At 48.0% G+C, this 12,856-nt stretch overlaps 1 protein-coding gene across 4 annotated transcripts in view; it reads right to left on the reverse strand.

The window, feature by feature from the left end:
• FITM2 (fat storage inducing transmembrane protein 2) overlaps nt 1-9,807 on the reverse strand; it is a 22,600-nt gene extending 12,793 nt beyond the window's left edge. The window contains exons 1-3 of one of the 4 annotated variants that reach the window (XM_057529356.1): nt 9,550-9,807; nt 7,183-7,534; nt 630-666 (exon numbers count right to left, since the gene is read on the reverse strand). In XM_057529356.1, coding sequence (XP_057385339.1) covers nt 630-666; nt 7,183-7,534; nt 9,550-9,722 — 562 coding nt within the window. In that variant the 5' untranslated portion in view covers nt 9,723-9,807. Of the gene's footprint in view, nt 1-629; nt 667-4,217; nt 7,535-9,549 lie in introns of those variants that run through there. The other 3 variants (XM_057529357.1, XM_057529355.1, XM_057529354.1) reach the window with 3 other exon arrangements.
• Nucleotides 9,808-12,856: the final 3,049 nt, after the last annotated feature.

Here is a 12,856-nt window from a genome sequence, read left to right on the forward strand (position 1 = left end):
TAAGATCACACAGCTGAGGGAATGATAGGCAGGATTTGAATACAGTCTGCTTGCTCCAGTCCGAGGCTTCTAATAACTCCAGATAAGTCAGCTTCCGCCCCCACCTGTTCAGCCCTGCATCACTCCCCAGCAGCATGGGGGCCCATGGCAGATGAAACATGCTCAGGAAATGCAAATGGAAGGCAAGAAGGCATGAAAGGAGTGGAGCTGGGAAAGGGTGACAGCAGCTTGCTCAGGCAGGACCTGAATACCTTTGCTCCAGAAATTAAGATGTCAATCGGGGGGCTTCCCTGGTGGCGTAGTGGTTGAGAATCTGTCTGCCAATGCAAGGGACATGGGTTTGAGCTCTGGTCTGGGAAGATCCCACATGCCGCGGAGCAACTGAGCCCGTGAGCCACAGCAACTTAGCCTCCAGAGCCTGCGCGTCTGGAGCCTGTGCGCCGCAACAAGAGAGGCCGCGATAGTGAGAGGCCCGCGCACCGTGTGAAGAGTGGCCCCTGCTTGCCGCAACTAGAGAAAGCCCTCGCACAGAAATGAAGACCCAACACAGCCATAAATAAATAAATAAATAAAATTTAAAAAAAAAGATGTCAATCGGGGGTGGCTCCCAGGCTTCCCCACCTACTCACCTCCTAGGCACTCAGACACACTTCGGGGAGCCATGTCCTGGCAGAGAAGACAGGAGAAGTGATAAGTCTCCCAACCCAGATCCTCAAATACGCAGCCTGGAAACCAGGGTCAGGCAGCCCTTAGCTTACCTGTAAGTGGACAGCACCTCAAACACCTACTTTACCTTGGCCCAAAGGACCCCACAGGTACACGGATGTCCCTTCCCCTCAGCTCTCCTGGAAAACGCTTCTCTCACTCTCCCCCACCTCCTAGTTAACCCTGAAACCAGACTATAGTCTCGGAGACTCCATTCATTCTAGAGGTCCTGGGACATGGCCTTCCACATTCGACTGTATGTTTTAACTATCTCTGAGTCAATCAAAATTAAAACACTGACAGGTATGGGGTTTCTTTTTCCTGATTTTTTTTTTTTTTTTTTTGGCCGCACCATGCGGCATGCGGGATCTTAGTTCCCCAACCAGGGATTGAACCCGTGCCCCCTGCAGTGGAAGCGCAGAGTCTTAACCACTGGACCGCCAGGGAAGTCCCTCTTTTTCCTGATTTTAAAGTAGTTATAGTATTGATGGCACATTAGGGACTTACTGTGCACTTGACAGACTTTTATACAGTGCCTCCCGTAGACTAGGTCCTGTCCTAAGTAAGCCCTTTACAAGTATCAATTCATTTAATCCTCACAACAACTCTACAAGGTAGGTACTTCTATTAACCCCATTTTACAGATGAGGAAACTGAGGAACTTGTTCATGGTCACACAGCCAGTGTGTATGGCAGAGGCAGAATAATCTCCTCCATCCTTTGCTTTTCTGAGTGTGTTATGTAAATCATCTCTGCCTGAGCTGGGACAATGTTGGGGTAGGGTAGGGGAACACTCTGCTTTTGACGCTTAGCACCCTGTTTGGATGTGCTCATTTCATTGCCTGTGCCTGGCCAGACTGAGGGCAGAACCGTGTCTCTGAATTAACACCGTGTCCAGCTTAGTTCCCCTCACCTAGCGGGGCAATGGATGTTGAATGAGGTGAGGCATTATCCCCACCTTACCCTTCACAAAGAGGCTCAGAGATTCTGACCTGACCGAGGGCACACAGCTGTAAGTTCTAGTCAGCACGAATGCAGAGTCTTTCTGCCACCAGATTCCGTGCTAAATATAACACCATTTATCCTTTGTAGTGACTGCATTATATTCCTGATATGGTTACCATAATTTATTTAACCAATTGGCAACAGTTAGTTAAATCTTGACAACTTTGCACTATCACAAATAGCTCTAATAAAATCTTTGTGTTTATCTTTGCCCACCTCTATGAGCATTCCCATAGCCTAAGTCCCTAGACTGAGGTTGTTAGGTCTGCACATTTTTTTGGTTTGTTTTTGTTTTTGGCTGTGCCACACGGCTTGTGGGATCTCAGTTCCCTGACCAGGGATTGAACCTGGGCCACGGCAGTGAAAGCCTGTAATCCTAACCACAGGCCACCAGGGAACTCCCGGGTCTGCACATTTTAAAGTTTGGGGGACTTCCCTGGTGGCGCAGTGGTTAAGAATCCGCCTGCCAACGCGGGGGACACGGGTTCGATCCCTGGTCTGGGAAGATCCCACATGCCGTGGAGCAACTAAGCCCATGCGCCACAACTACTGAGCCTGCGCTCTAGAGCCCACGAGCCACAACTACTGAAGCCCGTGCGTCTAGAGCCCGTGCTCCGCAACAAGAGAAGCCACCGCAATGAGAAGCTTGTGCACCGCAATGAAGAGTAGCACCCACTCGCTGCAACTAGAGAAGAAAGCCTGTGTGCAGCAATGAAGACCCAATGCAGCCAAAAATAAAGTAAATAAAATAAATAAATTTAAAGTTTGGTTACGACAAGGTTACCATCTAATCATGTGGGCCCAATTTACCATCTCCCCTCTCCCTAAGGTATGGGAGGACCTGTTTTCTACGCTGTGTGTGTTCAACTTTAAAACTCCCCAGAGACTGTATTAGGGGTTTCTGGGACAATTTCTGAAGGTGACTATATGCACGGAGTTTCCCTTAACAGAATCTACCTTCTCCTTGATATCAAAATTGGTTTGACTTTGGAGACCTTTTTAAAAGGCCTTCTGCGGTTCATCCCTCTGGGAGCTAGGTCCAGCTCCCCATGTCCAGGAAGTCCCTATGAAGCCAAGCAATCAGGTCTAAACTGCATTAGGCTGTTGATGCAGAGAAAAGCAGGGGTATGATAAAGTGCACCCAGAGATCAGCTCCCCGATCACTCACTGGGAAGCCAGCTGCCACCTCAGCTGAGTGGGAGTTTCTTTTCACGTTGTTTCCTTAAATAAAAGTCATAACCAGCTTGGGAAGAACTTTTCATCAAGCGGAGCAAAGAAATAGAATAGAGCAGAAGAGCTGAGGTTAACCAGTCTGTGCCCATCATTTATCAGATAAGGAAGTTGAGACCCAGAGATGTTGAGTGACTCGGTCAAGGTCACACAGAAGAGCAGAAAAAGCAGTGGTGGAAGCCAGCTCAAAGCCGGGCATTCGCACTTCTAGCTGAGTGCTCTTTATAATACAGCAGGGCGCCTCCAGGACCTCCTCTGACAGTCCTTTCAGTCTGCCTCTCTTCAGTCTCTGTTGCTCTTGAACATGAGGGGAAAGTTAGGTTTCTTGAGAAGGGATCTCTGGATGAAAATCATGGCAGCTCACCTCCGTGCCTTTGTGCGTGCTGTTCTCACGTCCTTGGAGTCTCTTCTCTGCCTAACTGCTTGAACTCCTCCTCATCCTTCAAGACCCAAGAGAACTATGTTCTGTGAAAATAACCCATGATTCCCCAGGGCACCTGGTTGTCCCCTGCTCTGTGTTCCCAGGCCCTGACCTTGGCCAGCACTCGGAACACTCTATGGTGGTTGTTGACTCATTACGCATCTTCTCCAGGAGTGAAAATTCCTCAAACGCACAGAGGTAGCAAAATCAAACTTTGCAACCCCACGCACACCTTAAGCTCTGAAGGGATGGATTTTGGACCACAAGCTCCAGGAGGGAGAGAGTTCATTATCCTGTCCCAGCTCCTGGTTCACAGGATAAACTCAAGAAGGGTTTCCTGCTGCCGAAGGAATGTGAACAGGGAAGTTCTGCCGAACGAGGAGCTTCAAATCCTGGAGCCATTGGGCTTTTGACAGATACTACCTGGAGGGGCCAAGCAGGTCAGGCTGACGGAGGAGTGGGCGCTAAAAGGTACAAAAAGTCCTCACAGGCGTATAGGCCTCCAGGGCATTTTCACAGATGACCTCATTTGAGTGAACTTTGTAACTGCTCTTGTGTAACCTTCCTCCTGCTGCCAAGAAAACTGCTCCCAAATCTGGCTGATCCAGACCTCAGGACTCTGAGACACAGATGTGGCACAGAGGGAAGGAGTAAATCAAGCTGAGAAATACATGACAATGTATCCTTAGGTTACAGGATTGAGAAGAAAAAAAAATAAGAGTGACTACAGCCTTGAAATTCCCCTATACACAATGAGTACCTCCAGTAAGAATTACCCTCCTTTCATAAAATGGGCCGAGCTCTCCTGGTTCTGGAATTGAGGGTTTTGGAAAAGAACACACGAAACACAGGAATGTGGGATTTCATTATCTCTAGTTTAATTTGCCTGTTTACACACACGATCTGTGTGTGTACATAACAGTGGTAACAGCCATTCTCTAAATACAATCTGGTACTCAGACTGTGACAGATGCATGTGGAAAATGAGGCGCCAGTGAACGAACCTCAACACGGAGAGACAAACCAAGCACGGTGGTATTCTGTGATCACAGATGCCCTCAAAAGCCTCTTGTTCAGCACCTGGGGAATAGACACTTTTCAAAAGACAATACTAGGCTACTTCAACAGGACACCCAGACCCCAGATGGCACTCCAAAGAACACATTAGTTTCCCTGCCTTCTCCAGAGGAGCCATAAAGTTCTAAAGGCTTAATCAAGAAAAAGGAGGCAGGAGGATTATCACCTGCTATGCACATGTGCTGGGCATTTTACATACATATTCCCTTCATCCTGACAGTTACCACCTCCATTTTACAGATGGGGAAATTGAGGCTTGACCAGGGTCAGACATGATTTGGACCCAAATCTCACGTTTGCCTAAACTTTCAGCCTTGCCACGCTGTCTCACACAGGGATTGAGAGCATGTTCCCTAGAGACAGGCAAAGGTGCTAAGACTGAACAGGAAGTGGCAGAAGACTCATCAATATACAAGATTCTGTAATGGACGCTTTCCACGGAGTCAATGTAAGGCTGAGCCTGAATCAGGCCTGCAGGAGAGAAATGTCTGGACATTTAAGTGGGACAAGTGAACTTCTGGCATCACCTTGTGCCTGTTGCCTTTTGGTGCTGAACATGAAACGTAGGAGAGATGTCAATCCCTTCAGCAAGCCCCTGCCACCTACCCCAGCCCCACTTCCACCACCCCCGTTTTCAGATGTAAGCTCCAGAGGGCAAAACAATTCTCCCGGGGCCCATCATAGCTTGCCAATGCTCCCAAAGCACCATGGTGACACCTTCGAAATCTCACTGTCAGGTGTTTCTGCCACCTTTGGGTACAACGTATCACACCCCACATTTTGATCAATATAGGTTAACCTGTGGCCAGATGAGATACAAACTACATATTTTAAGTACATATTTATACGCAATACATTTTACACTGAAGATTTTCCAGACCTCAAACTCCTACCAACCTAAGCTTGCGTTAAGCCAGGCAAGTGCAGTGCTTATCAGTTAATGCTATTACCAGGCTTGACTGGGAGGGGAGGGACGTCAAAGAAGCTTCCGGGATGATTATCCAAAATGCAAGGGGCTTGGTTTGAAAGGCTTAAGGAGACACCCTGAGAGAGGGAAGGGGTATCTTATCACAGAGCGGTAACTGTGCCTTTGTGGGGCAGAGGGGACAGGGCATCTCACCATTCCCAGCACTCCCAAGGTGAGGGCCACACAAGGACAAGGCTGGAAATTGAGAAGTGCTGCCAAGGGGAAATAAAAGGTTGAGTTCAAGGGCAGATGAACAGGCCCGTTTGGTCTGGTTTTGGTGGTGGTCCAAGTAAGAGGAGGGTGGGCCAGAGTCAAGCCAACATTTACCAGGGACATTTTTGCAAACAGCTTGGCTTCTTGCCATCAGAAGCAAGGGAAGATATTTTCATCCACTTCTGACTTAACATAACCTTGTCCAAAAGGGTAAAAGTGCCTTGGGCCACAGCAACGGGCAGAAGGCTTATTATCACACAACTCTGAAGCACCATTCAGTCTACACCACTGACGTGTGGTCAGGGGAGGTTCAGTGCAAATATGCATTTTGCAAAATTACCCTGACTCAGCTTAAAATTCAACAGGTTATTAAAACGTCTGCTTTCCGGTTTTATTCTTAACAGAGAAAAGAGTCCCGTGAGCTTGAATTTAATACCGTAAGCCAAGAGTGTTCTAAAAAGCCCTAAAAGCAATCTACACATGTGCCAAAGTGCAGAGTCGTGAGTTATTTTCGGGAGTTCTGTCAACAAAGAACAAATGCCATGATTGTTATCAAAAACTATAAAGCATTCACTCACAATAGAAGGGAGAGGGGGGAAGTAACCTTAGTGCTCCAAAAACCGATATATAATAGACAACATGGACAGAAAATTATCAATGTTCGTTACCTAAAAATCATCCAATACTCTGTCGCAGAGGCACTCCAGTTTAACTGTTTTGGTAGCTAATCATAAGCCACTTGCAATATTTGACGTTCCGCGGACGAAATAAATACTACAACCAGAATCTGTCCTTCAGGCAGTTGGTTGTTTTATAAAGAACCCTGCTGGAAATAAATGCTTCTGCAAAACTGACCAGAGGGATTTACTGTTAAATAACAGCATTAACAGCCATTAACACAGAAGACAAGGAAGAATCAGGGAGCATCTGAGGGCAGCAGAGGAGAGTCCTGAGGCCCCAGCCCCGCTCCAGCCACACAACAGAGGCTTTCCCGATCCCGCCCTCTCGCTGAGCCTGAGCTTGGCCCTCTAGGGCCAAAAGGGATGTTCCAGATTAAGGTCAAGTCTTGCCAGCAAAGTGCCTGACTGGGAGTGGCGGTGCTTGTGACACAGGGCGATGCCACCAGGGACAGTCTGGGGCCTGACCTCGCTCGCCCCCCAGACTCCACCCCACCCCCACCCCACACACTGCCCGGTAAGCTTCCTCCCGGAAGCGGGATCAATAATTTGGTCGATAACTAAGAAAAATAAGTGGAAAATCTATTAGCCACTGTCCTGCTGCCATCCCTTTTGCTTCTCTTTTATTTCTTGTAACTGTCTTGCTTCAGATTCAAACTAGAGCTCTGGGGAGGAAGTCCTGGAGAGAAGGATTTCAGATACCAACACCCGTACGTCCCATACCAGCCCAGCAGACCGAACAGGGTGCCAAACACTTTCTGGGACAAGTTGTGAAAGTAAACGGCCGTGCACAGAAACATCCACACCCAGATGAAGGTCAGGAAGCCCAGGGCGACCCCCAGGGTGGTGATGGCCGCGTGAAGCCAGTGGCTTCGGTCCGTCCTCACCTCGTGCAGCACAGCCATCTCCTCCACAATCATGAGGGCACAGAAGGTCAGCAGGAAGGAGTGGCCTGAGATGTCAAAGCCATGCCAGAAGCCTCCTTCCCCGTGGCACTGCCGCTTACTCTGGTGCTCCTTTCTCACCCCCTCCAGGGCTGGCGACTGGTAGCAGCTGCCTGTGTAGTGCTCGATGTTGGTGAAGACGGCTGTGCCCACGTACCAGATGGCCGTGCCCACAAGCAGTGTGCTCAGCCGCCGCAGGACCAGGCCGGCCTTGCCCGTCAGGTGGTAGTTGGTGAGGGTGATGAAAGGCAGGAGGAGACAGAAGGTCCAGGCCCAGGCCACTTTGACAAAATACCTGGCAGAGGAAGAAAGTGGAAGTGAAGAGCGGGGACATGGGGGAGAGGGAACAATGTCATGACTCAGGACTCTGGGCTCTCGAGGGAGGGGAAAAAGGAGAAATAGGTGATAAAAGCTACAGACAACAACTTCACTCACTAAGTACTTTAAGTGTATTAACTATTGAATCCTTACACAACTCTATGAGGTAAGTACTGGTATCATCCCTATTTTACAGAGAAGAAAACAGAGGCACAGAGAAGCATCATGCCCAAAGTAGAAGTCATCAGTGGTGGAGCCGGGATTTAAACCCAGGTTCTGTGATCTTAAGCACTATGTTATTTGGCAGGGAAAGTAATTACAGAGCTTTCACATACATCCACTTTCCCATAGAATACTCACAGTTACCTCGGGGGGAAGGTGTCATTAGCCTCATATTATAGATAAAGAATAGTTCAGTAACTTGCCAGGATCACACTCACATGACCAGCAAGCCCAGGTTAAACCAAGGTTTGGCCAGCCCCAAAGCCCATGCTTTTTCTACACCAAGGCTTTTTCCTACGTGGTAGAAATGATCAGACAGAGCTTGACTTCACGCTAGAAGACCCAGGTTCAAATCCTGACTCCGACTTATTACCACACCTCCAGGCCTCCGTTTCCTCAACTGTTAAATAGAACTGAGGGGACCCAACGATTTTTAAATCCAGAGCCAATGATTCACTAGTTCCCTTTCAATAATTAACTAGCATAGAGGTGTGGAGCAAAACACCAGAATCCACGGCAACTCGCAAAAGACAGGGACTTGTCTGCCAGGCTCTTCGGCTCCCAGCTCACCCAGGCCAGATCAAGCAGCAGCTGTCTTGTCTGCCTCCCCTGCCCTCATCAAAGGTGGCTGACCTGGGGACCAGGTGCGGTAAACACATATGCAAGAGACTTGGGGCCATGACCACTCTCATAATCTATTCTCAGCCCAGCCTCCATGGGCGGGTGAGGAAGGAAGGTGCGCAAAGGACAGAAGGACCCTTCCTGGGTTCCAAAGGTTCTTCAGACACTACCCAAGGGCCTGTCGCTAAAATCTTCCCTGGGACTGATATGCAAGGATGTGGCCACAGCCAAGACCTGTCAGGTATTTGATGAAACTGCTGGAGAGAGAAACCAGGGTTTTAAGTAGATAACCAAAGTTGGACGGACTTTTGGGAGATGCTGCAGACACTGTACCTCCCAAGGAGAATAGAAGCTCACGTCAGGGGAGGAGTTTTATCTTTCAGAGTTTCCCTTTACTATTGCAACGGTGTTTGTGTCGATAAACTTAAAATCCAAGAGGTTTAAAAAAAAAAAAAAAAAGGAGGGGGTGGGTGGACTTAAGGAGAAGTCTCAAAGAGCCCGGCTGGGATGGCGTTCCTAGGCCACTGCCATGAACTTTGAGTGGCTGAGAAAATCCAAGCAGATCTAGGGGAAAGGTCACGGACTGGAGGGTTCCACTCCGGGGCGACTATCTTGGAACGGGCGTTGGCATGGGCTAGGACAGGCTCTCAAAGGTGGAGTGTTGGCGAAAGAAGGCAGGTCTGCTTGCCCCACCCAGGTGTGATGGGATTCTGTCACCAGCTGGGGGGTATCAGATTTAGGGCGGAGGCGCAGGGTGTGACACGGGCAGGCAGGAGGGAGGTGGCATCTCCCCCAGGGCAGGGGCCAACTCCTAACCCCAAAGGGAGGCAGAGGGAGCAGCGACACAGGCCGGTTCACCCCCCCTTCCCACCCCCCACCCCTATACACACACAGACACACACACCACCCTGCCCGTCACCCCTGCCCAGTCAAGCTCAGACTGTCTGGTTCGGGTGTGCAAACGCGACTTGCTAGTGACACTAGCTATTCCGGGGTCCCTCCATCGCGACACGAGTGCAGACGCTGCTGTCACGAAGGGGAGAAGGATCTCCCCTTCCAATGACTCGTCCATCAGGGCAGCTAACCCCCGGCTCTCTGGGCAAGGCGACAGCTACGGCGGGGACAGGCGAGGACCCGGGGCGCACTCACACGTTGAGGACGTTGCGCTTGTTGCTGAGATAGCTCTCGGGCAGCGGGGAAAGCTCCTTGAGGAGGGAGCCCGCCAGCATGGAGGCCACCAGGGCCCAGGGCAGGTAGCGCCGTACGGCCGCCCGCACCAGCGTCCCCCTGAGGACCCACGCGCAGCGCTCCAGATGCTCCATGTCCGACCTGTCGGCCACCGTCAGCCTCCCCGTGCCCTCTCGGCCACCGTCTTGCCTTTCGTCTTGGCCGGCGCCACCGCCTCCCTTTGAGCGCACGCGCGCCGCTCACAGGCCCCGCCCCCGAGGAGCGTGAGCGCTCCGGAGCCCGCGCGCTCCCCCTCCTGGCCACCGGCGGCCTCTGCAGCGCTCCTGTTTCCAAAATCCTCGCTTGCCTCCCTGCCTTCTCGAAATCCCGCCGCCAGGGTAACATGCTCAGGGTAAGGCGGGCTCGAATCTCATCCTCTGTGCCTTGCTCTGGTCGGAGGAAAAAGCGCTTGTGGAAATATTTGCTGGAGGTAGGGAAGAATAAACGTAGCGCTGTAGGAATTGGAGCAGTGGTCCCAGCATCATTTAGTCTCTCTTGCAGATGCTTCCTCCATCTGAGCCTTAGTTTTCTCATCTGTTACATGGGGAGCCAAGAGGAGATCAACCTTTCCCAAGTTAGTTTATGAACTCGAGGTTCATTATGGTGGTCCAGACATACGGACATGAGAAAATCCGTAAATTGCATTTATCTGATCATAGTTTTTACCTAGCAAGACGTCTCTGGGTCTTCAAAAAGCTAGGTCGAAAAAAGCAAGTGTACTGGTGATTATACTAATTTGCCTTTTCATGATTGGAGATAAAAACCACACAGCTGGCAAGATGTTAATTGTGAAGGCAGCTTGTAAATAGTATCTGAAACCATCTCTATCTCCTGAAGATTGTCAGGTGCTGAATTATTGTTACTTTCCATAGCAAGCTGCATAATGGTTAAGAACAGGGAGGTAGGGCTTCCCAGGTGGCACAGTGGTTAAGAATCCGCCTGCCAATGCAGGGGACATGGGTTCGAGCCCTGCTCCGGGAAGATGCCACATGCTGCGGAGCAACTAAGTCCATGCACCACAACTACTGAGCCTGCACTCTAGAGCCCGTGAACCACAACTACTGAGCCCGCATGCCACAACTACTGAAGCCCAGGCGCCTAGAGCCCGTGCTCTGCAACAAGAGAAGCCACTGCGATGAGAAGCCTGCACACCTCAATGAAGAGTAGCCCCCACTCTCCGCAACTGGAGAAAGCCCGCACACAGCAACAAAGACACAATGCAGCCTAAATAAATAAATAAATAAATTTATAAGTTTATAAACAAATAAATGTATAAATAAATAAATAAAATAAAAAAGAACAGGGAGGTACACTGGACATTATTAGCTAAGTGGTTCCCCTTGACAAAAATCCAGATGCTAATCCCCCACCCCCAAGAAAAGGGGAAAGGGCGCTAGGTGACAGAAACTCTAGACATCACCCAGAGGAACCAGCAAAAAATACCTCCTGTATGTTTCAGGATTTGTATTTCTCTAGAAAGGAAACGGGTTTGTTCTATTTGAAACTCTACAGATTAATCCCTGGAGATTTTTGAAGACTGAGCTACACCCAGACCTGAAAATGTGTAGGTCTCTAAAGTTTTCTTTTCTTTTTTTAAAACTTCAACCCATGTGAAGAAATACATATTCATGTTGTGGGTCCAGCTGTGTGCTGGAGCGAACTCATACGGATGGCGAGAACAGATTGTTAAATTTTCCGGACTTCTGCCTGCTGATTGTTAAAACCAGTATTAAAAATCACATTATATAAATGAACAATTAAATGCACAATAAATATTCAAAACCCATCATTTCCAAATTATTTTACTCTGTTTCACTGTTACCTATGCCCTGAGGTTGCTTACATCTATTGTATAGTATGTTACTGTGCAACTTTTCCCAACTGTGTGTTCATTGGTGTCATATTTGTAGCTTGAAACCAGCCCTGGTAGGAGTATTTACACTAAGGGAAATGGCAGGTACTATAAATCAGGGCTTTATTTGGTTTGTCGACTGTCTAGACTGGGATGCAACTCCATTTGTCAAACATGGTTGAACTGAAACTATAGGTTGGCTATGGATACAAGAGTCCAGCAAACATCAGTGAAAGCGTTCTGGGAGAATCAATTCGCTATATGGAATTTACAGTAAAGAGAATTTGTATATTTTATTATTTTAAAATTATGGCTACACATTCTTTATATTAAGAGAAAGTTGGGGAATCCCTGATGGTCCAGTGGTTAGGACTCCATGCTTCCACTGCAGGGGGCACAGGTTCGATCCCTGGTCGAGGAAATAAGATCTGCGGTGTGGCCAAATAAATATTAAATAAATAAAATTTGGGGACTTCTCTGGCAGTCCAGTGGTTAAGACTCCACGCTCCCAGTGCAGGGGGCATGGATTCGATCCCTGGTGGGGGAACTAGGATCCTGCATGCCGCACGACACAGCCAAAAAAAAAAAGGAAAGAAAAGAAAAAAAGAGAGAAAGTTATAATACACTTATGTACATACATACTTATACATTTTCCCCTAGAGAGATAGTTGTTAAACATTTATCAACAAATCACTGGTTGTGATCCAGTACACATATAAATATATATATGTATATAAATATATACATATATATATTGTATATATATATAAATATATATATATTCATTCATAAGTGAATATATATGCTAATAAATATATAGGTATAGCTATAAATATAGCTTTATGACAGTTCATGACAGAGTTTGCCTCTACTATGCATGAGGCACTCTAATATTTTCTATTCAATTATAAATTCAATTTTTTAAACATGCTGGTCATGACCCATTGAATTGATTTTACAACTCACTAATGGGTGGGGATCTGTAGTCTGAAAAACACTTCACTAGATTTGAAGGCATTGGAGAACCATGACCTGCCCTTCCCCACCAGGGGGTGATAGAAGACTACAAATATCAGGGCTCTGCCCTGCCTGAGACTTCAGTGGTATCTCTTAATTTGTTGGGTTTCATTCCTTCATTTATTTATTCAACAAATACTTGTTCGAACTATATGGCCTCTCACTTCCAGCAACTTAAAATCTAGTGAAGGTGATCATCATTAATTTATTCAGCCAACCAACACTTACTAACAATTTGCTATGCGCCAAGCATTGGGCTAGATGTTAAGACCTCCAGTGTTTTGGATAGATGAGTTTCCTTAATAACCATAGATTTATTGCTGTTTAAAAACACCATTTTGGGGATTTCCCTGGTGGCAT

Source organism: Balaenoptera acutorostrata, chromosome 15 (assembly GCF_949987535.1).
Source record: "Balaenoptera acutorostrata chromosome 15, mBalAcu1.1, whole genome shotgun sequence".
Lineage (NCBI taxonomy): Eukaryota > Metazoa > Chordata > Mammalia > Artiodactyla > Balaenopteridae > Balaenoptera > Balaenoptera acutorostrata.